This window comes from Phoxinus phoxinus (assembly GCF_949152265.1).
Source record: "Phoxinus phoxinus genome assembly, chromosome: 7".
In the NCBI taxonomy this organism is placed as follows: Eukaryota; Metazoa; Chordata; class Actinopteri; order Cypriniformes; family Leuciscidae; genus Phoxinus; species Phoxinus phoxinus.
This window is the reverse complement of record NC_136882.1, coordinates 19,278,566-19,303,369: the sequence shown is the minus strand read 5'-3', so window position 1 is coordinate 19,303,369 and position 24,804 is coordinate 19,278,566. Positions and strand designations below refer to the sequence as shown.

At 40.1% G+C, this 24,804-nt stretch overlaps 1 protein-coding gene across 10 annotated transcripts in view; it reads right to left on the bottom strand.

The window, feature by feature from the left end:
• Positions 1 to 108: 108 nt before the first annotated feature.
• The window catches only part of hao2 (hydroxyacid oxidase 2 (long chain)), a 42,273-nt gene continuing 17,577 nt past the window's right edge, over positions 109 to 24,804 (bottom strand). For 4 of the 10 annotated variants that reach the window (XM_079618266.1, XM_079618264.1, XM_079618267.1 and 1 more), the window contains 9 exons: positions 20,121 to 20,210; positions 9,694 to 9,760; positions 7,350 to 7,502; positions 7,098 to 7,249; positions 6,658 to 6,941; positions 1,489 to 1,710; positions 1,245 to 1,403; positions 979 to 1,048; positions 109 to 868 (listed from right to left, as the gene is read on the bottom strand). In XM_079618266.1, the coding sequence (XP_079474392.1) occupies positions 813 to 868; positions 979 to 1,048; positions 1,245 to 1,403; positions 1,489 to 1,710; positions 6,658 to 6,941; positions 7,098 to 7,249; positions 7,350 to 7,502; positions 9,694 to 9,716 (1,119 nt within the window). In that variant the 5' untranslated portion in view covers positions 9,717 to 9,760; positions 20,121 to 20,210 and the 3' untranslated portion in view covers positions 109 to 812. Of the gene's footprint in view, positions 869 to 978; positions 1,049 to 1,244; positions 1,404 to 1,488; positions 1,711 to 6,657; positions 6,942 to 7,097; positions 7,250 to 7,349; positions 7,506 to 7,985; positions 8,065 to 9,693; positions 9,761 to 10,607; positions 10,741 to 20,120; positions 20,211 to 24,804 lie in introns of those variants that run through there. The other 6 variants (XM_079618270.1, XM_079618269.1, XM_079618262.1 and 3 more) reach the window with 4 other exon arrangements.

Below are 24,804 nucleotides of genomic sequence, written 5' to 3'. Positions count from 1 at the left end.
AAATGCATGGTGGCCCTTTAAAAGCTGTTCAGCCATTAAATTCGGGGGGTTTTTTTAAGAGTGAAAAATCTAGTTTACCTCAAACAAAAAGTATAGAAAGACAGCAGAAAGAGTTTAGTATTTATTGTCAGGTAAATATTGTGACTGAAGAAATTGAATCAACACACACCATTATTACTTCTGAGAATTTCATATAGTTTTACCACACTGGATATTTTAACCAAATAGTAACTTAATGTTCAATATCTATCCAATACTGATCCTAGTCTCACTTTGTTATAAAATCAGAAACTTTTCCCATTGCACATTAGTTTGTTGCCTGCTACAAAAGACATTTTGAAAACCACAATCATAAAAACACCTTTGTTATCTTTGTGCATTAATGACTCGCTCTCTTCCTTAGTCAAATACATACAGTGGAGCACGTAGCGTGCAAAAAAAAGCTAATTTACCAGACTATTATCGTCTGTAGAGCTGCTTTATAGTTGAAATAAAAGTTGTAATTATAACTGAAAAGATTAAATCCTGATACATATGATGTTTTGTCTTCTGTATTTTAAAAAGAGTTCATCGGGTACTAAAATAATTCACTCTCAGTCAAAATAGTGTGGAATTTATGTAGAGCAGTTCACAATAAACAAAAACTGTATTAAAACAATGCAGACACAGTGAACATTTGCTTTAACGTCATTCTTGTGACTTAAAGCAACAGTAGTTTCCTGAATACATTGAGTATTAGGTGGATAAAGTGGACCTTTGCAGTGCTCTGCTCTCTGTGCTAAAGTAGAAATTACTAGAGTTCTTTTTGCTGTTCAAAGTCTGGAGAACTGAATGAGGTTCCTGTTGATCTCAGCAACATTTCTGCAACCTAGAAGATTAAGAGGCGATTTGAGGTGAAGAGAAATGTCAGACAGCAAAACGTGACCCATTTTTTGTTATGAGACCATTGGCACATTGCATTTTACACAGTAGACTGACCTGACAGCGCCATGGATAAACGAAGCTCATCCTGTAGTATCTGCAAGATATCTCTCACTCCTTCCTCCCCCTGTTCAAAACATACCTTATATGAACATCTTATCTCCACCAATTACACGCAAGTATGCCACAATTTGTTAAAGGTAAACAGGCCTTTAGAACAGGCTTAAGCCGACTGGTGCAAATGTTCAAACATCAGAAACACACACACACACACACACACACACACACACACACACACACAAAAAACTGATTTCCACAGTTACCTTGTAAGCGAGACCCCAGATTGCTGGTCTGCCAATAAACACACATTTGGCCCCCAAGGCTATGGCCTTCAGCACGTCATTGCCAGTGCGGATCCCTCCATCCATGTAGACCTCGACCCGGCCCTGCACTGTGTCCACAATCTCAGGCAGACAATCTATCTATGTGACATGTAAGGTCAAGATGTAAGCGCCTGTATGATGGGAATCATATTTAAACTACAGACATATTGATAGAGTCCCTTACTGTCGCGGGACCTCCATCCAGTTGTCGGCCCCCATGATTAGACACAATTATTCCCTGGACGCCATGCTCTACGGCCAGCTCTGCATCCTCTTTAGTAAGGATGCCCTTGATGATTATAGGCAGCCGTGTTATAGACTGGAGCCAGCCCACATCCTTCCAGCTGATCGACGGGTCCAGGGTATTAGCTGGGGTCCCGTACTTCTCCTTGGATTCTGCCTGGTCCTGTACAGAGATCCAGAGGGATTCATACAAACAGACAGTGCATAACAAGACATGCTCAAACACACAGAGCTCATACAGGGAGCGCAAATTTGAATCCAGCTCGCAATATTTCCCATAACCTCTCCCCATTAATTCACTGCCTTCCTCTAGCAAGGAAGAACCCTTGCTCTACTGTATTATAAATTAGAAAAGTCCAAATATTAAACAATAAATAAACAAACAAATAAATTAGTGCTGTCCACGTTAACACATGCGATACATATTTTCAAATTTAAAGCTGCAGTCCGTAACTTTTTTGGGTTAAAAATGATCCAAAATAAATTTTTGTGCAAGTACATAACCAGCCAGTGTTTAAAGGGAACAAAAAACGAAAATGATGAATTTAAGAATCACAATGTTATGATGTACAGCACGAGGAGGGAGTATACATATATTTACTAAAAATGTAATTTAACAGTGTTTAAAATTATTAGTGTTTTAAAAGATTATTTTTAAGTGAGTGTTAGATGACGGCAAAATCTAAACAGGGGAAATGAGCATGACCACAGAACTATTGAATATCAATCAGTACCGATAAATTAAACATAAATCTCTATTATTGACTGATAACCAATATGGTACCAATGTATAGTGGATTTCTATTTTTTTGGGAGAGATAAATAAAGCCAGATTTAGCCAGAATCATACAAACTGGTATAATGCCCTTTTCACAATATGTAAAATAAGCCATTGATGTCCCCAGAGTGTATATGTGAAGTTTTTGCTCACAATACCCCACACAATATTTTGCTCACAATACCCACACTACCATATTTTTATATAGCAAGTAAAATTGTCACTTTTTTAACACACCGTTTTTGTGTGTATCCCTTTATATGCAAATGAGCTGATGCTCCCGGCACAGAGGACAGAGCTTCAACAGCTTGTTCTTAGCAGCTTCGATTACCTCACACAGACATGCACTGAACATTTCAAAAACGTTTAGCCTTTTATGTTCAAACCAGAGTCAGACTGTCAGGGTTTGGGTGGTGAAAGGAGCGAGGACTCAAGTGCATTGAGTTGATGGGCTTTTAATAATGAAAAATAAAACAAAACAGACAACAAAAACTACCCCGAGGGGGAAAACAAGACAGACTTGGCTTAACTTGACAGCAGGGAAACACACAGTGTACGACGACGAAACAGCACAGGACTGAAAACACGTCCCAATTCGCCTACTTATACTACGCCCTAAAAATATGTAGGCCTACTCTTTTTGTGAAGAAAAGTACATACTTTTGAGTGTGTAGCAAAAGGGTAGGCAAGCTTTGGGACATAGTACTTCCTCATCTTTAACGGACAGCTCTGTCGCGTGCATCCTGTCAGTAAACTGCCCTGTCAATCATCTTGTCACAGTTAAAATCCTCAATTCAATCTAATTTAATTTCCTACCGTTTCGGGGAGAAATGTAGTAGCACGCTCATCTGCCAGTCGCGGGTCTTTCATGCGAAGACTCTCCTCATGTGTTTGTAATTTGAATGTAATGATGCATTTAAACGTTAATGGCTAAACGTATCTTTACATAAGTTTACAATGCTGCTCCAGATGCAATATAATGTAGACAACATTGAATAAATAAATTTTCGTCAGGTTAGATACTGATAATTAATCACTCAAACCCCTTTATCTTAACCTCTCTACATAACCGCCAGACTCGCGCATCCTCCATGTTTGTAGTTTTTTTTTTTTTAAACACTTTTCACTCGTGTTTGTAGTTCTAACCGAATCCGCGTCCAACGCGCGATGGGTTGTGGGTAATATTAGCCGTTTGAGTGCGCATCGATCTGCACTTCGGATTCTGACCGGAAATAGTAGACCATCCGGGTATCTTTGGAACACTCAACATACTTCAACATACTACGATTTGGGAAGTAGGCTACTAATTCTATTTTCGAATGCTATTTAGGACGGATAGTATGAGAATTGGGACGCACCCAAGGAGAATAAATAGGGAGAGCAAACAAAGCACCCAGCAAACACAGAACGTTGGCACAACGTACCCGACCTTCTAACAACGTTTTAACAACATGGCCAAACGGTTGCTTTAACTATGTTGTGTGGTGAAGGTTGTTACAGCATGTCACAATGTTGACATTAAACCACCGTTCAGGGTTAGGGTTAGTTAGGGTTTAACGTGACTTAAAATAAATTTGTATATCCGTTAGGCTAATTTACAGATAGCCCCATTAAATAATAAGGATAAACAATAAACGATAAAAAGTATATAATTATCTAACAAAATGCTAAATGGGGGATCTCTGTAGGCATATCTAGCAGCATATAAAAAAAATGGTCAGAACGTCGTCTCTCAGTTGCTAAATGTCGCGCAACAACATTGTTACAGTCCTGTCGCGTCTTACAATTCTACGTTGTTACAATGTTGCGAGCACGTAGACAGCGACGTTGCCATAGCAGAAATGCAACGTGCCAGAGACGTTGCCACAACGTAAATGTGTTTGCAGGGCAGGTAATGAGGGAGGACAGGTGGGGCAAATTAATCAATAATCAGGTAACAAGAAGGGAGGGGCTAGACAATCAACAGGAGAGCACATGGCACAAGGAAACACATGACAAGCCATGTGCTCACATCAAACGAGACATGAACACGCAGCCAATGAGAACACTCATAAGCCACGTGTTCACAAAACAATACAACATGAAAGCACACAGCTAGTGTAAAACACAAGCTGTGTGCTACACAGCACAAGACATGAAAGCACATGAAACAAGGCACACAGACAAGACAAAACAGGAGTGTCAGGGCTCTATCAAAAAAACAAGAAATAGGCTAGACAGAAGTGACAGAACCCTGACACAGACAAAGATGGAAAGACTAAAGAAGACGTGACAACATTAAGGAATGGTAAGTTGATGAATTTATGTAGCTTAGCTTATGTGTAGTTGTCTTCAAGTCATTGATTAGCATATTCTGTCATGATAATCTATTAATCGCGTTAATATATGTACATTTTAGGGTTCGTGATGTCACTAACCCGGGAGAAATGTGGTGTAGTCCCTACCAGCCGTTTGTTGTAGTCCTTAAAAAGCAATTTCTTTCAAATAAAATATCTCCCTTTGCTTTGAACTTTGAGCGTTGTAACTCACGACGCTCAAATTCGAGCCTAAACTCGACAAACTCGAGCTCAAACAGCAACATTACACACTAACTAAAGTTAGAAAAGTGAAATCATAATCAACCACCCCTTTAAAACGATCTGCTTGCCTTAGCCTTATTCAAAACGGTAAGCTTGTAATAATGTTTTTAATTCCAGAGGTACTGGTGGATTTCCGCGGGAAATTTGAGCATGTCTTTGCGTCATTAAGTCACATCTGTACACATAAAGAAAATGTCTCGGCTAGTAGGCTATATTGCGTGTGAGGATGTTGGAGGTGAAAATTTATAGCCTTTTCTCACAGCACCTGATATAATTAAACGTATTAATTTGATGGCGGATCCAGAAAGGTTCAAACTACAATCACCAGTGACAACTGGAGATTCACCCATTGTAAAATGCGAAAGACTTCGGACTTCGGAGTGGCTACAGAAAAAAAAGAGACTGCAACCGGGCCCATGCGAAAACAAGGATAAATGTAGTCACCCAATGCTGATGTTGTTAACATGAATAATTTGAGAACACATTCTCCTCAAAACATTGGATTAATCCGCACTGTGCCGTGCTGAGGCACAACTCACATAAAGTTGATAATTCTGCGAATAACTGCAATTGCAAATTTTGAACAGAGATGGCGACAACGAGGAAAAACTACAGACTGCTGCTTTAATGCGTTAAAAATATTGAACGCAATTAACACCGCATCTGTTTTTCTGTCATCCTTTGGCTAGCGTTACATTATATGATGTTTTATTCATGAAAATGCTTTTATTCATGCAAATGCTTCATGACCTTTCCAACGTGATGACATAATGTGTGGCGCATCTCAGAGATAGTACAAGACGGGCATTTGTGATTAAAAAGTATATAATTTTTTTTCACTAATTTTTTTTTATAGAAAATGACAGATCGTTTCGCTAGATAAGACCCTTATTTCTCGACTGGGATCGAGCCTTTGAAGCTGCATTGAGACCTATGATTGAGACTGACATTGGGACCTTCAAACCGTTGTTTGCCATTGGCATTATATGGAGAAAAATCCTGGAATGTTTTCCTCAAAAACCTTAATTTCTTTCCGACTGAAGAAAGAAAGACATGGACATCTTAAATGACATGGGGGTGAGTATATTATCAGGAACTTTTTATTTGAAAGTTAACTACTCCTTTAAACAGGGCAGCAGCCACTATGCTGTCTGTCATTAATGTTAATCAATGAACAAATGGAACAGAGAAAATTAATCACTTCTTTTGTAGCTTGAATAAAGATGAATCTATATTTCATTTATAATTTATTCAGTGCAGACTGTTTGTATATTTCCAAACTGTTAGATAGGTAGGAAGGGCACAGGTATATATTACAATTTATTATGGGTTTATGTGAGGATTGTTTCAAGTTCACTTAAATTAAAAGTTGTTATATATTTTTTGAAGCCTAAAAAAAGCCTTTTTAGCCTAAGCCTAAAAAAAGAAGATAGCTTTCAATTACACTGTAATGTTGAATGGCTATAATTAATGTAAAAAAAAAATTAAAAAAAATAAAAATAATTGAGACATCATTAGCTATATTAGTATTTGTGATACTGGCCTTCCTTCAGACAAAGATGCCATTAAACAAATAGTTAAAATATATGGTCTTTATGTTGTTTCTACATTAATTTGGAGATTAACTATGAAATTATTAAATTATAAAATATATAAAAAACATAATTGTTTTTAATCGTGATTAATCACATAACTTTTTTGGGGATTAATCTAGTTAATTGACAGCACTAAAATAAATAATTAGTTCCCCTACCTGAAACATCCCATCAAAGTTCTTGACCTTCAGGTGAGGTGGGAGCTTAAACTGGTTGCGTATGTCATTGCGGCGTTTGCCAGTGTAGGGCACGTCCACTGTAAACACCAGCGCTTTGTAGCCAAGTGCCTCCACTCTGCGTATAATCTGCTCTGAGAGTTTACGGTCCCGGTACAAGTACAGCTGGAACCAACGGTACCCGTTAGGTGCTGCTTCTGCGATCTCCTCCACTGAACATGTGGAGTATGTGCTGGTTATGTAACAGGTGTTCACTGCCTCAGTGGCTGGGAATTGAAAGAAGAGCAGAACGGATAGATAAGATGGAAGAGTAAAGCTATAGCTTCAGATTCAGCTTCAGTGTCCATCTAGTGGCTAAAGTGTTGAATAACACTGGAATTAGTGCAACTAAATCACTTCATGACACTCAGTCCTCCTCTCACCTCTAGCAGTGGCCAGTTCTCCCTCATGCCATGCAAGGCAGTGGAAGGCTGTGGGCGCAATTCCCACAGGGAAGCTTATTTCTGTTCCCAGCACAGTGGTCATAGTGTCACTGATCGACACATCCCGTAAGATCCGTGGCCTGAGGCGGATCCTGAAAGAGATGATATTTTCATATTGTCTGAGATTAGTTACAAGTTTGGAGCATAGAGTTGCCTAATATAGTATATGTGCATTTAAAAGCAGAATGGTACCGTTTATAAGCCTGCAGGTTGTCATCTCGGGTTGTACATTCATCAGCTCCGGCTTCATAATAGTCCCATGTTGACTTTGAGAGGTGCTGCTTGGCATATTGCTCAAAATCAGTCAAACAGACCATAGTCATTTCTGCACAAACGCCTTCCTCGCTTAAAAAAAAAAAACACATCGTCATGACATCATCAGTAAGTACACAACTGATATAATTTCAGCATTAATATCACATTATCACTGATGCAAGTTTAGATTCTTGAATCAATATATAAAGAGAAGTATGTATGAACATCAATATTAGATTACCATTTAGATGATTTACTTTTCCAAGGTCAATGAATAGATATATCAACAAAATTAGTTTCATATTTTGCATGCGATACTTTTCCAAGGCCAATTTTACACTAGTAAATGATTTAAACACATTTAAAAATCCGCCACATACACATTTTAACACATGGTATAACAGATGAGTATGCAAAACCACTTAAGACCACTTAGTACCTGCATACAAACAAAGAATCAGAATATCTAAAGGTTTATGCATCTTATTCTTCAACTTCAGGTTGAATATTACAGTTAAATAGTATCATATGCAACAACATACCTTGAAAACACAAACAAACAGCTTGTTTTACCTTTTTTTTTGGTGGTTTAGACAAATTTAGGTCACAGCACAGTGGACTGCTCTGGTGCTTTTAGCCAACTACCTTTGGCAGTCAAAACACTGATTAACATTAAAGACTGAACCAGGGTGGAAACACAAGTGGGTTGGGATTAACTTTGGAACTCTAGCTATGAGCCAGAACTTGGCTTTTACAAGACCCTGCATTCCCGTACTGAGACTTTATGATTACATAGTGAACTGGAAGGTATTTTCACACTAATATTTGTTAGAAAAAACAGTGTTTCAATTAGTCAATAAACTTTTTATGCACTACCACTGAAAGTTAATAATTAGAGCAGGACACCAGATCTGTTCTTGTAGTCCTCAGAAACTCCTGACCTATGGACTTAATCAAGTACCGCTTTTAAAGGACTGAAGCAACCCGATGTTTACTCATCTATCAGTTCACACCACTCTTAAAGAGCCCAAAACAACCATATGCTACAAATACTGGAATAAATGATCAGCATTGTAACTCCAACCCAAATCTATGGCTATAAATGGACTTATATGCAACCAGCCTGTGTGCAATGTAGTTTTGCTAGCAAATGGGGCCTGGGACTGACCCCTGATGTTTATTGTGTTTGCAGTGGCTGGAAATATGCTGACCATAGAATAAACTCAGGTGTGCGTGCACAAGTGTAGCCTCCCTCACAGTTCTCTACATGTGATGCAACCACCTGCTCTGTCCAACTAACCAGTGAGATAGCAAAGTCTGAGTGAGAACATGTCAAATACAATTCAGAGAGATGGCCAAAACTGATATATTTGTATATACATTTATACCATGTTACATTATTTCTTCAGACATACAAGGCATCTCATTAGTTTTTTTTAGACATGAAAATAAAAAATAAACAAAAAGACTAATAATAGTAAATATACACATTCAAAAGAATTAAATTGTAATGCTAACATACAAAAGTAAGCGGTCAGTAAGATTTTTTACTGAATATCATAAAAAAAAATATTATATTAAGCAGCACAACTGTTTTTAACATTGACAATAATAATAAATGTTTCTTGAGCAGCAAATCAATACATTAGAATGCTTTCTGAAAGATCATGTGACACTGAAGACTGGATTTCTGAATTCAGCTTAGCCACAGGAATAAATGGGATTTGAATATTAAAATAGAAAACAGTTATTTTGAATTGAAATAACATTTCACAATTTCACTGTTTTTATTCTATTTTTGATTATATTAGAATTATAGCATTAGAATTATTTGAAAAACATAAACAAATCTTTTGAGCAGCAGTGTATTAATCCCTTAGCGCGCACACACACACACACACACACACACACGCAACTTGTCTGTGTCCATCCAGAAAGATTTAACTTTTGGACATTGTTTTTTCAAATGAAATGCTTTATTTATTTGTCTTTTGTTGGCAGAGTCTGTCATTAGAAATGATTATGCCATTAACTAATACAGCAGCAATAACTTCTCACTGATCCTGTTTCAATCAAACTGAACTACTCACATACCACATGGTTTTCTGACACATGGCCTATTGTTCCTTTTTAACTCTCTTATCTAACCATCGTCCTATACTTGGTTTGTTCTACATAAAGCCTTTGATTTTGCCATCAGTATCTTAATTCAGTGTTTCCGGCAGATGTGTGCTAAATAATGTCTCTCATGTTGTGTGTTAGCAAACTGCTAGTCACTTACCCACTAGTGCCCAATATGTTCATATTCTTATGACACTCCAGTTCTGCATGTGTATGACGTTCACAGTCTAGGAAAAAGCATTTAACAACACAAGATTAATTCTTGTTTTCATCTAATTATTTTTCTTTCATGAACCTTTATCGTTTGGTCCACATGTTGTTATATGTCAGACAACACAGGCCTCTGAAACAGAACAAATGAACACTAGGTGGCGATAGTAAGCAAATAAAGACATTTTTAGAAAGATTTTGAGCACATAAACAAAATCTTGATGCACACAACCCTATATCAACGTTTCTGCAGGGACTACAAGCTCCTGGTCAAATCTTAATAATTTTTCCCCCTATATGATGATAACCTCATAAAAGCAATGTTCAGGAAAAAGTTTACATGAAATAAACGAAAAGTATTAGTATTGCAGTAAAAGTTGTCACTCTTGTTTTAAAGCATTTCTTTGAGGAACAATCATAAAAGTGTTGCTGTTATTGAGATCTTGTATTTACCAAATGCAACTCACTGGAGGAATCCATATCTAAGACAGGATTTAAAATGGAAAATAGCCAATATTATTTTAAAAACTTGTTTTACATTACTTTTTTTGCTTTACTTAAACCAAAACTAATTTTTTTTTTTTCATATCCAAGTTAATTATTTTTTTCACTCTTAAAAACTGCTATCTAGATTCCATGATGAATGGAATCTTTTCAGTTAATTGGTTCTTTATAGTGGTCAAATATTCTTTCGGTTTTTAAAATGTTCTTTTAAGAAATGTTCACTGAAAGGTCCTTTGGGGAATCAAAAATGGTTCTTCTGTGGCATTGTTGCAAAAATCCCCTTTTAGAACCTTTTTTTTAAGAGTGTGTGAAGTCATTTGTACCCTTCCTGTGTGGGTTTGTAGCTGCTGTAGGTCTTACCTTGTCACTGAAGCTCTTGATTTGCTCCTGAGATTTGTACTGTGTTTCCCTGCCTCATGTGTTCAGGTAGGACTGTACAACAGTGGCTCAATGCTCACTTCCGGGCCACTCACCCACACCCACACACACACACAAACACACACACTAAGCCCAACAGTCAGCACTAGCCCGGTCCTCGCATTGTACAGGGGTGAAAAAGGGACCAGAAACAACTTTTTGTTTCAATTGTAAGCTTGGAGTGACTAACTGGCATTTCATCAATGTGCTTTTGTGTTTTCTGACTTTCTTTCTGAATATTTTTCTGAATCTAGCCTACGAATAAATTCTATATTGTTGGCTCTGTGACGAATTGCTTTCAATGTTCCTCATTTGTAAGTCACTTTGGATAAAACATGTAAATATTTTGGACAATATACTATTTTAGTTATTGTGTGAGTACAGTTTTACAACAATGAGGATTTTTTGCCACCCCCTGATTCAGTGACGCGTTTTCAAAAAAGAGAGAGAAAAAAGAAATATACAAATAATAAATACATTTATTTAATAATTAAATAATAATGGAGAAGAGACACTAGCATTAACATGTTTGGGGTCTGTATATAAAATGCAATGTATTGCTGTGTTGTCAAAGTTGAATTTTCAGCTTCATTACTCCAGTCTTCAGTGTCACATGATCCGTCAGAAATCATTCTAATGTGCTGATTTGCTGGTCAAGAATAATTTCTTATAATTATCCATGTTAAAAACAGTTGTGCTGCTTTTTATTTTTTGTAGAAACAGTGATAGTACGTTTTTAAGGATTCTTTGATGAATATAAAGTTTAAAAGAACAGCATTTATTTGAAATTGAAATCTTTTGGAACACAGTCTTTCACTTTTGATCAATTTAATGCATCCGTGGTGAATAAAAGTATTATTTTCAGTAAATGTTTGAATACAATGTATTATAAAGTGTTACAAAGAAAGCTTTATATAGAGACTATAAAGGTTGAAAGTCCCCATGTTAGAGGAAAGTATCAGTGTCTGAACTCACCATGAACAAAACAAAACTCCACTTAACGCCATTCATGCCATGCGTGTGCTAAAACTAAAATCAGATTCTCCTTCTATTTCATTACCTCTTTATTCCACTTACTTCATTTAAATCAAGTTACAATAATTACACACAGTATTTCTGTGAGTGTGCGTTTTTATTTTGGCTTTGCAGAGAGTTTTGAGGGCCAGGCTCTTTGAAAGCAGAAGAGTTTTACGGAGGTGTTAATTGTGTTAATCCACAGATGGCTCGGATGTTAATCATATCTTTCCATCTCTTTCTTCTTGGTTTCTCTACCCTGCTTCAAACACACAACCTCTCAGTCATCTCAGTTCAACCCCTCTCTCTTTCTTCCTCCCTCTCTCTTAAATTTGAAGTGAGGTCTGCGTGGAAAACCTTTTTCACATGCTGCTGCTGCTGCTGTCTGTGCCCCCGGGCTACTACACCGTTAGCCCACAACATATGTGTTAGATTGAGCAGAGAGTTCTCCTGCCCTGGTCACAATCTTTTGTCTTTACCTCAATCTCTCCTTCCATCTTTCTCTAGGTCTAGTGGTTGAGTTCAGTTTGAAGAGTTAATGTTTTTTTCTTCTCGGTCCTTTCGTTTCACATCTTTGTGGATCAAAACAGCGCCTACTGCTCGTCACAATACAGCCTCCAGATCAAAAACACCCTCCTCTGTCTGTCAAACACAGTTTGAGTTCATCACACATGGATCTTCACCGCACATTATTGAATGTATGACTGTGTTTACGCATGTATGAAAGAGAGAGACAGAGGTCAAATGGTCAGACGCTCTTTTTCAGAACTTAAATCTGTATAAAAACGGATAATGTCACGGCAGAAAAGTATATTTTCAGTTAAGTTTATGGGCATTTCCTTCAACACAATGCAATGCGTAATTAAAAATACAGGTAAAACACATGTGGAAGATCATTACAAACAATCCTTTATATTAACACGCTACATTGGATAACCGTATCGGATAATCATAATCATCTTTTTACTTATCGAGTGTATATTTCAATCCCTGAATTAAGCATTTAGCAATAACATAATTGAACTGTATAAGACGGATTTGACTTGACCAAACTCACTTCATAATACCATCTTCGTGTGCTAACTGTGGCGTCTCGGGGTCTCTGTCACTTCACTGTCTGAGAATTCAGAAGATGTGGGACCAAACTCACTAATAAAACCCCTCCTATTCTTCTTAATTTGTCAATGTCATTCTCCGTCAACCTAATGTCGTTATTTCTCTCGATCTTTCTTTCTCTTTCTTTGTAGGCCTGAGACAGCTCATAAATCTGGAGTTCAGATTGATTGATGGATAAATAATTGTCTGGTGTTTTTGCATGTGAGAGGATACAGAAACGCAAGGGAAAGTGCACACTCAGCACGGTTTACATTGATGATTTACTCTGGGACATTGCTTATTCCATTTTATTTTGAAGATAAATGAATTACAGGCATGAAAATCAAGAGAAACAACCACCAGAACCAGAAAAAATATACTTAAGTTGTGACGATCCTGCTTGCAGTATAACATTTGCGCCCATTTTCACAGACAAGATTTAAGCCTATAGTCCCAAACTATGTTTGAGCTATTTTAACTGAAAGCAACTTGCTCTGATATCTCTAAATATGACAGTGTCATTGGTTTTGTCTCAAGATGAACACCAGTAATGTTTTTTTTTCTAAGGCATGTTTATAAAAGCTAAACTTAGGACTAATCCTGGCTTAATTCAAGCCCTGTCTGTGAAACCAGGCCTTGGTGTATTTCATTATATCCTACGGGCCAAGTTAAAGCCAAGGGGTCATCGGATGCCAATTTTCCATGAGTTGGTATGATTCTTTAGGATGTTCATGTAAAGTTTGTAATATACTTGGGTTATAATTCCTCAATGGTTTTGTAAAACAACATAATTTTTACCTCCTCAAAAACAGCTTTGTTCACAGTGACCTGTTTCGGTGGATGTCTCTTTAAATTATAATGAGCAACTGCTCACTCCACCCCTCTTTTCCATGGGGGGTGTCGAATGGCTGAGGGCAGAAATATGCTAATACGGGACAGTTCGTCAGTGGACGTGGGCGGAGCATGAGCATTATGACATTATAGTGCTCAGAAAATCAAAATGGGCTGATTATTGAGAGTGTTTAGACTTTTTGAGAATAAAAAAAAGGAGTGAATGGATTTTTTTCATTGTATGATGGTTGTGTCCACACACTGCAAAGACACATTTATATGCAAACACCAAAGTGAATTTTGCATCCGATGACCCTTTTCAATTCTGTGAATTCACTACCTGAATGGGGAGTGTTGTTGAACTAATAGCTAACATGAAGACACTTGCATGTGAAGAAAACACCCCATGCTACTCCAAAACAACAGAATATACAGTTGCAGTAGACAGTAGAAAGGTATAACATCTAAAATAGTGACAGTTCATGTATTCTATCAGTGTTTACTATGTCTTATATATTGTGCAAAACCACTTTTATTGCTGGTGGTCATTTGATTTTACAATTAGCATCCATAAATTTGTTCAGACAAAGAATTTATTCTAACTCTAATATTTTTTTTCATATGAAGTATTTGACACAGAAGAGTATTATGGTTTATATACTTAGAAAATACCCATTAAAAATAGAAGAAGAAAACATTTCAGACTCTACTGTATTCTGCTTAACATATTAACATATTAATGTTAATTATCGTGGTCCAGCGCTCTGGATAGCTCAGAACATGGGCTCTTAATCTGAAGTTAAAACGTCCTCAAACCTCCTCACTAACCACTAGTGCTTTCATAAAATATATTTGATTACATTCAAATTAATAATGAAAAAAAAAAAATCTATATAAATGTATTACTTTATTTTTAATAACGTCTTTAATTTTAGCAGTTCTGTAAAATGGTATCTGAAGCCGCTGTCTACAGGGTCTCCGCACTTTAATTTTACAAGTGGAAATATTTGCATCTGAACTCTTAAATGAGCGGTCTAATTGTACTTTGTGAATTTGTATAAATACCACACCAACATTCTAACAAACTGCATCTAAAGCCAATTCATATGAGCACCATTTGACCAATCCAAATCTCCCTCATAACTTTGGATACATTTCATATAAATGTTTCTCCTCACTGGCAGAATTGTTATGGCTCAGGTAAGTACCAACCCCAAAAGGCTAAATGAGTTCAAGCACCTTGATTACGTTAAACTAAATCATGGATATTTGTTCTAACTGATGCGCTCATTTTCCCTACTAAGTAATACTCATACACTAAGAAAAGGAGAGTGGAAAAATTGAGTGCTCATTCAGATTCAGCTGCTATCCTGAGTAATTTGGAAAGGATCCTTAGGGTCATTTAAAACAGTGTTGGTTTCCAGTTACAGAGCAGTAAAAATGAGAATGATGTCAGATTGACTTCTCTTGTTGGGACGCTCCTCTTCTGTCCTGTAACGGACCTCAGTCTCAGTGTCCACATCTAATCATCTGTATGTGTGTGTGCTCGGCTACAATTATGTAGTTATGCAAATTACCATATAGTTTGTCCAGCTGGAAGCATCAAATATGCCTTTATTCCATGTTTGTGCGCATGTGTCCTCATGTCCATCTTAGAATGGATTTCTTTCTATCCTTTACTAGTAAATTCATACACCATTTAAGAAATAAAGGATAATGTCAGGGCTGTCCAATCCTTCTCCCGGAGGGCCACTGTCCTGCAGCGTTCAGCTCCAACCCCAATTAAAAACCTGAACCAGCTAATCAAGGCATCTTATAGGCATACTAGAAACTTCCAGGCATTCATGTTGAGGCAAGCTGGAGCTAAACTCTGCAGGACCGTGGGCCTCCAGGACCGAGTTTGGACACCATGGATAATGTAGTCAGCTGGTCAATATAACCGCTGAAATTGAGTTCTTGTATTACACGAGATAAGGACATGAAATATTTATTGCATTGAAAATATTTCACACTGGTTATTGTGGTGCATTATGGGACTGAATTAGTGCACTCAATAATGACTATGGTTTTGGACAACTCTACAAATGGCTGTCTTCTCAAAATGGTGCACTATATAACTGTGAGATTCCGCGATTTTCTTTTTATAAGACTCTTTGGCGCGTTTCTCTTCTCAAGTTGGCTCTAGCAGCACTGTACAGCGCCTTGTCACCAGATCTGTAGGCGCAGTGGCGTTCTTTGCATTTCAGGTTTTTCAGAAGCGGATGTGGTCATAGTTGTGTACATTAAATTCTTAAAGAATTAAAAACATATATATTTTTTTTTGTTTAGATTCATTATAAGCCTGTGTAAACGCAAACTCATACGCTAATACATACATTTTCTGTAAACTGTTGCATTAGATGTCCAATCTCCACAATTAAATACAAAGGATATCATACATCATGCACTCCCACATGATGTCAAGTTTGTGCTGTTTGTTTTGATGTGTGTCTTTTGTTTTTTCTCTGTAGAACAGTAAAGGCAAGTCACGAAGGCCAAATCCCTTGGATTCACCATGCTCATACGGGGATGCTGCGTGACATTAATTCATCACAGGACTGCGGGAAAAGCTGATGATGAGAGTCAGACATTCAATTTGTTACAGCTGTACAAAAAGAGAGAGAAAGACCATTTTTCAGGACACCAATCACTCTAGAGTCTCTAGAAGTCTATATAAATGCACTGCAGAGCAGAGGCATGTGAATGTTTTCACTGGGTTTTATTTTTAATGATACAGAGCAGATGTTTGCATGTGAGTGTGTTCATTTTAGAGAGGAAAAAAAAGAAAAAAACTTCACAGGGAGATGTAAAGCTGTCCATCAGAGAGTGACCACTGCAGTGCACTGGAACGTTGGCCAAATTATTGGCAACTACAGATGAATAAAGCATGCTTTCTGAGGACTCAGTGGAATGTTAAATATGATTAAATATCAAGGTGTGTTTGAGCATCTCTGTCCAAACCATTGCTCATTAGCTCATGCCACCAAGAATGTCAATCACCCGATTAGCTTCAATGCTAAACAATTATCGTCCGTTCAGCTCCACACACCAGACTTGCTCGCCAAGACAGATGTCTCTGACATTAGCACTGACATTAGAAAAACAGTCTCAGGGTGACAGAGACAAAAGCATATTTGCTCGAATGAAAAGTGGCGCCACATTAGCTTTACACAAGTTTTGTTTTATTAAACAAAGCTTGAAATCCTCCAAAAATCAGCACTATCATATGACAAATGGAAAACAAACGCCTTGGCAGGGCTCAAAGGAGCAAACCTGCTCGAAGACACCAGTTTTGCATCTGCGTGAGTGAATGTTTTTTTTTTTTTTACATTGCAAGCCACTGCAGAATATCTTTAGTCAAGTATACACACCAGCGTTGGGGTAGTTACTTTGAAACTTTTGCTTTCCAATCTACGTGTTAATAAATTTTTAAAGTACCGGTAATGCTGTAATTAATTAATTTACTCAAAACCCTTTGTTTTTGTTTTTTGCTTAAAACAATCTGAGTTTTGGAAAATAGTTACTAAAAATGGAGCTAGATATTATGTTTACTCTCTAACACTGATTTTAATGATGCAAAATAAAAGCTTAATGTCAATTATGATTTATGAGAATAAAGGCAGGAACTGGGATGACAAAGAAAAATAAGAAAGCGGTAGAAAGAAAGGAGGAGAGGAAGAAGAGAATGCCACGTAGAAGGGGGGATATGACGTCTTTATACGGACCTCCTGAGGCATCCTATAAGAGCAAAAGATAGCAAATATGCTTTGAGCTTACTAGCGCTCTGCTTAGCCAATGAAGATTCAGCAGTAACGTGGCAGTTATTACTGTAACCAGAGCAGATAAAAAATCTCCGCCATACTTTCATATGTCCAAATTTGCAAAGTGACAGCCTTAAAGGGATCTTATCCTCACAACTCACACCATAATGTGGCAGAATATGCCGGCAGTATCGGACGATCTGATTTAAGAATGAAAGTGAAGCAGGATATAACACACATCACGGTTGCGTCTGTGAATGCACAATTCTTGCTTGTCTGTTGCAAACAGGTTCCTTCAGACCTGTTTCCTGTTAAAAGTTGAAGTCTCCACTACAGAGAGTAAAGCTAGCAAGATCCTTAACGAGGAGAATATCAGTTTTCCTGGCTCTTATGATCTGCCACTCTTATGTTTCACTTTCAAAGCTCAGTTCATTCGCCAACTTCCCACAACTTCTCTCCCTCGTCCCGTCTCACTCCTACATGTTCTGCTTCTTAGGGGGAGCTGATGGAGACATAAAAACGAAAGCACAAAGACACGCACACGCATACCGCACTCGTCTACAAAGCTCTTTATCCTCTGATGAGCTGTTTATGGTCAGGGATCTCTGGATGAAAATATTTTTTAGGAATTCTTCTTAGGCTGCACCGAGATACATTGGGTCCTCCTGGATAATGAGACAGACAGACCTCAGCTTCTGTCTGGCTAAACTCTCAAGTTAAGCAATCAGCATGGAAACCTGCACTCTTCACATAAGTAACATTTACTGTTTCATTGTAGCATTAAATCGATATTTCACACAAATATGAACATTCCGTGATTATTTAAATAGTGAAAAAAATTATACTTGATTGTATTTGAAATATATTCCCTTTTTCAATAGTACATTGCAAATATACTAACAAAAATTGTACTCTCTTTAAATATATTAAAAGTATATTAGCATCATGCTTTTACCTATTTTCACAATACAACTTTTAACACACTTTAAAATAATTGTACTTCAGTATATTTTCTAAAAATATATTTGAAGTGAAAATTCAGTTTATTAAAAAAAAAATATATATATGATTTAGTTGCACTTTATTAAAAATATATATTAGGTATATTTTAACTGTGTGCTGGAAATGATCATTGTGACAATGCATTGAAAGTATAATTTCAAAATATAGTAAACAATAGTATTTTGTACAAAGTATAGCTAAGTTTTATTTGTCTAATAATCTACATGTGTTATTGAAGACAAAGTATGCAATTTGTAGTATTTGGAAAAAGCCAAAGGTATTAATGAGCCTATGATTTTTACCCAAATATATCACACCATGATATCCTCGTGGGCAAGTGCGCAGACATGTGCTTCAGGAGACCTGAGTTCGAGACCCGACTCGTGGACTTTTCTCGATCCCGTCCCTCCTCTCTCTCTCTCTCCCACCTCACTTCCTGTCAAGCTACTGTCCTATCCTAATAAAAGGTGAAAATGTAATAAAAATATATATATAATAAATATATATATATATAACTACACTTATGGTATATTGCTTGTGTGTTTCGAAGACACTCGAAATGAATTTGTTATGTACTTGAAACACAAATAAAGTACACTTTAATATCACTAATCAAGCATGTAATTATTCCCTACAGGCATATACTTAAAGTATACTAATTAGACTTGAAGTTACTCCAATTAAGTACACAAAAGTGCACTAAATATACTTTATTACTTTGATATACTTATTAATTACAATTTAATTACAAATAAAATATACTTAGTACAAAATTAATTGTTTCAAAATAGCACACTTCAAGTTAACTAATCATTAACACACTTGAAGTATACTGATAAATAGTCTGGCTGCAAGTATACTTATAATATTTTTTTTTTTCACCAGGGTTGCTCACCCTCATCAACCACTGTTAAGGCCCCAATATACTTAACGCGAAATGAAGAACAAACTGATGAGACGTCATTTCAAACAAAATCAGGAGATCGGTTTGGGAGTTAGAAACAGCTTGCCAAAGCGAACTTTCCAGAAAAGTTTGCTATCTGGTAAACACCTTCGTACTACCATTGGCCTGTGGCGATTACGTAAATCTTTTCAGGTTCATTTCTCCTGTTCAGCCCGGAGAGGTCAGACGTCCGTGAGTGAAAACATGAAAACACCGGAGAGCTACTTTCAATATTGAATCATTCAATAATTTCTTGACCCGCACATGTTCAATGGCAAGAATGATAGTATAGCAGTTCCTGTTTGTGTGTGTTGTGCGTGTGAGATCACCTACAGATGGTTACGCCTCATGCATATGCTGGTACACACTACCTCTAAGTGTGACTGCTTCACACCAGATGAACTGCTTGATGAGTGAAAGCCGAGGAGATTTCAGCTGCAGCCATGGCCCGGTGCATACTACTGATTTCATATGCTGTCCAGATCTGTGAGCTGGAGTCAGTGCCCATGGTGCAGAGGGAGGGCTATTATTCATCGATGTGGTATTTATGAGAGGAAGGAAAAGGTCTTTGATAGAGAAACTCTTCTCTGTTCCTCTCTACCACAAATACTCGTGTTCCTGGAACCCTCCACTGTCCTTTGCTCCCACCCAGTATTTGTATATCTCTAGTGTCCAGTCTTTTCTCATTAATATTATGTGAAATGTGACAGAGAGATTGGGTAATATGAGGTAAAAGAGGTGTGCATATTTTTAGGAAAAAGACTGACTTACTGATCTGTGCACGTGCCAGAATTGTTGAGTCTGGTACCAACGCTGATGAGAGTCTTGTAGGTCAGGACTGCTGGTATTCTTCTGGCTTTCCTGTCAGAACAGAAACAAGAAAAACTCAAGGGCTCATAATCATTGCACACTATTTATTTGACACTTTTAGAGCATGAGAGATTCAGAAATAGCGAAAGAGGAGCAGAGATAAATTTGCACACCGAGCTCAAATTCCAAATGCCATTTTTATACACATGAAGGGCACTGCAGGATTTGGCTGGCATATAGTTATTTATGACCTTAGCTGTCATTTTAAAATGCTCAGTTGCTTTCATGCAAAAAAAAAAAAAAAAAAAAATGTTTTCAAAGCAAAAGTTTTAAATATGAGAAGCTTACTGTATATATTTACATTTTTATCCCAAGGAGAAGGAGAGACAGAAGACTTTAGGACAATATTTCAGCTAGGGATATACATTTAGCTGCTGTTATTGAAATAAATAATATTCTGATTCAAAATGTTTCAGCAGTGACATACTAAGCAGTGGCTTGTATGGTCCAAACAGCTACATGTGTGTCACGGGTATGGTGCGGATGAAGACAGGCTGAGGCCCAAAGTTCCAATTCAAACTTTTACTAGAATCAAACTTAAACAAAACTGGTACAGGCAAGGGTAACACTCTCCATACAACGTAACATAAACAAACATAAGCATAAGCATTAGCATTGACCGACAACTGAAGGGTGAGAGACAGGAACTTAAATACACAGATGACAACGAGTGACGACAGGTGATGATGATGATGATTAACAAGGCTAATTAACTAAACAGGTGACGAAAATGAACTAATGAAAATGACGACAGAGATGATGAAAACACTGAAGATGGAAAACAAACTAAAAGTCCATGATAAACAACAGAAAACACATTAACAATGTGACAGAACCCCCCCCTCCCCCCAGGCGCGTCCTCGCGCCGTAAAACATCCAAAGGGGTGGGAGGGTGGGCGCCCTGGAGGCTGATGAACAGGTGGCCGATCTGGAGCAGGAAGCCTCCAGGGCGGAGCAGGACGTGCAGGTGGCCAGGGCGGAGCAGGATGAGGGCGTGGCCATGGCGGAGCAGACGGACCCTCAGGCGTCCATGGTGGTGAGGACCCTTCGAGCGGCCACGGCGGAGACGACCCTTCGGGCGGCCACGGTGGTGAGGACCCTTCGGGCGGCCACGGCGGTGAGGACCCTTCGAGCGGCCACGGCGGAGACGACCCTTCGGGCGGCCATGGCGGTGAGGACCCTTCGAGCGGCCACGGCGGAGACGACCCTTCGGGCGGCCATGGCGGTGAGGACCCTTCGGGCGGCCATGGCGGTGAGGACCCTTCGGGCGGCCATGGCGGTGAGGACCCTTCGGGCGGCCATGGCGGTGAGGACCCTTCGGGCGGCCATGGCGACCGTGTCGGCAGGGCCTCCACGATCCCCTCAGAGGACTTATTGCCCCCCCCCAAAATTTTCTTGGGGAGGTCAGCACTGGACTGGACCCGCGGCGAAGAGGACTCTGAGCTGACCGGGGCCAGCGGCGAAGGCGGTCCTGGGCTGGACGGGACCAGCGGCGAAGGCTCTGGGCTGAACGGGACCAGCGGCGAAGGCCCTGGACTGGACGGGACCAGCGGTGCAGGAAGCTCTGGGCTGGACGGGACCAGCGGTGCAGGAAGCTCTGGGCTGGACGGGACCAGCGGTGCAGGAAGCTCTGGGCTGGACGGGACCAGCGGTGCAGGAAGCTCTGGGCTGGACGGGACCAGCGGTGCAGGAAGCTCTGGGCTGGACGGGACCAGCGGTGCAGGAAGCTCTGGGCTGGACGGGACCAGCGGTGCAGGAAGCTCAGGGCTGGACGGGACCAGCGGTGCAGGAAGCTCTGGGCTGGACGGGACCAGCGGTGCAGGAAGCTCTGGGCTGGACGGGACCAGCGGTGCAGGAAGCTCTGGACTGGACGGAACCAGCGGTGCAGGAAGCTCTGGGCTGGACGGGACCAGCGGTGCAGGAAGCTCTGGGCTGGACGGGACCAGCGGTGCAGGAAGCTCTGGGCTGGACGGGACCAGCGGTGCAGGAAGCTCTGTGCTGGGCAGCGATGAGGGCTCTGTGCTGGGCAGCGATGAGGGCTCTGTGCTGGGCAGCGATGAGGGCTCTGTGCTGGGCAGCGATGAGGGCTCTGTGCTGGGCAGCGATGAGGGCTCTGTGCTGGGCAGCGATGAGGGCTCTGTGCTGGGCAGCGATGAGGGCTCTGTGCTGGGCAGCGATGAGGGCTCTGTGCTGGGCAGCGATGAGGGCTCTGTGCTGGGCAGCGATGAGGGCTCTGTGCTGGGCAGCGATGAGGGCTCTGTGCTGGGCAGCGATGAGGGCTCTGTGCTGGGCAGCGATGAGGACTCTGTGCTGGGCAGCGATGAGGACTCTGTGCTGGGCAGCGATGAGGACTCTGTGCTGGGCAGCGATGAGGACTCTGTGCTGGGCAGCGATGAGGACTCTGTGCTGGGCAGCGATGAGGACTCTGTGCTGGGCAGCGATGAGGACTCTGTGCTGGGCAGCGATGAGGACTCTGTGCTGGGCAGCGATGAGGACTCTGTGCTGGGCAGCGATGAGGACTCTGTGCTGGGCAGCGATGAGGACTCTGTGCTGGGCAGCGATGAGGACTCTGTGCTGGGCAGCGATGAGGACTCTGTGCTGGGCAGCGATGAGGACTCTGTGCTGGGCAGCGATGAGGACTCTGTGCTGGGCAGCGATGAGGACTCTGTGCTGGGCAGCGATGAGGACTCTGTGCTGGGCAGCGATGAGGACTCTGTGCTGGGCAGCGATGAGGACTCTGTGCTGGGCAGCGATGAGGACTCTGTGCTGGGCAGCGATGAGGACTCTGTGCTGGGCAGCGATGAGGACTCTGTGCTGGGCAGCGATGAGGACTCTGTGCTGGGCAGCGATGAGGACTCTGTGCTGGGCAGCGATGAGGACTCTGTGCTGGGCAGCGATGAGGACTCTGTGCTGGGCAGCGATGAGGACTCTGTGCTGGGCAGCGATGAGGACTCTGTGCTGGGCAGCGATGAGGGCTCTGTGCTGGGCAGCGATGAGGGCTCTGTGCTGGGCAGCGATGAGGGCTCTGTGCTGGGCAGCGACGAGGGCTCTGGCGCAGGGTCAGTGGGCTCAAGATCTGGCTGGACGCGAAGATCTGGCTGGACGCGAAGATCTGGCTGGATGTCTCCCACAGTGAGTGAGGAACCACACACCCAAAGAGCTCTGTCCATAAACTCAATAAAAGGTCTATCTAAGTCCCTGAGCAGCAATATCTGGGCTAGAGGATCATCAAGTCCTCTCCAGAACCGTTGCTTCAAAAACTCCTCCTCCCAGTAAACATCCTGATGAAGATGAAGGTAAACTTCCACCAACTCCTCCAATGAACTCCCATTCTGATTGAACAGAAATGCCTCCATAGCGTTTTTGGTCGGTCAATCTGTCACGGGTATGGTGCGGATGAAGACAGGCTGAGGCCCAAAGTTCCAATTCAAACTTTTACTAGAATCAAACTTAAACAAAACTGGTACAGGCAAGGGTAACACTCTCCATACAACGTAACATAAACAAACATAAGCATAAGCATTAGCATTGACCGACAACTGAAGGGTGAGAGACAGGAACTTAAATACACAGATGACAACGAGTGACGACAGGTGATGATGATGATGATTAACAAGGCTAATTAACTAAACAGGTGACGAAAATGAACTAATGAAAATGACGACAGAGATGATGAAAACACTGAAGATGGAAAACAAACTAAAAGTCCATGATAAACAACAGAAAACACATTAACAATGTGACAATGTGAGACAGTAATACCCTGATCTCTTAAGGGGTGTGCCGGTTTCAGAATTGGTGATGACGGTTATGATGTGAGTCAAATGTGACGGTTCGTAACATAACCGTCGGGTTTTTTTTAAATCCTTTAAAAAAAAAAAAAAGCAATGAACATGCTTTGTTTTAAATAAATCACACACACTAAACAAATCCTTTTAAAAACGTAGGCTGCTTAAATTATATAAGAGCTGCATAAAAATGAATGAGTAGGCCTAAATTACAAATGATAAAATCTACATACCTTTATCAAAGAAAAAAAAAGTCGAACAACGATTGTTGTGATAATACCTTAATTAAACTAACTAAATACAGGAAACAAAAAAAGTGCAATGACATTTTAAATTCCTAATCTTTTTCGACTTCAAAGTTCCGTGACAGGAACATCAACATGTTCACTTTACTCGGTTTTAGTGACTATCTGACAGGGGTAGCTATGTTACCCGCAGTGCTAAAAACTCGCTCTGATGCTGTGCTTGTAGCACAAATACACATGTAGGCTATTTACGTGCCGATTTTGCTAAGAGCGGATAGCGTGTGTCTCCCCACCATGCTAGTGGATTAGCCGTAGAGTCAATTGGTTCTTCTTGGAGATAGCGGGTTAACTCCGTGTCAGCGCGCGCTCTGATCGGTAAAGGGGCAGATATTTCAGACCTCCGTTTATTAGGGAGATCTCCAAGATTTCTCAAAGCCGCACCCGTCTAGAAAGGATGTAGCAAAGATATTTAATGCTAATGTATGAGGCATAGGCATAGTTTCATTCATTTACGATGAGATGCGCTCTAGTTCACAACGCAATGCAAGTGAA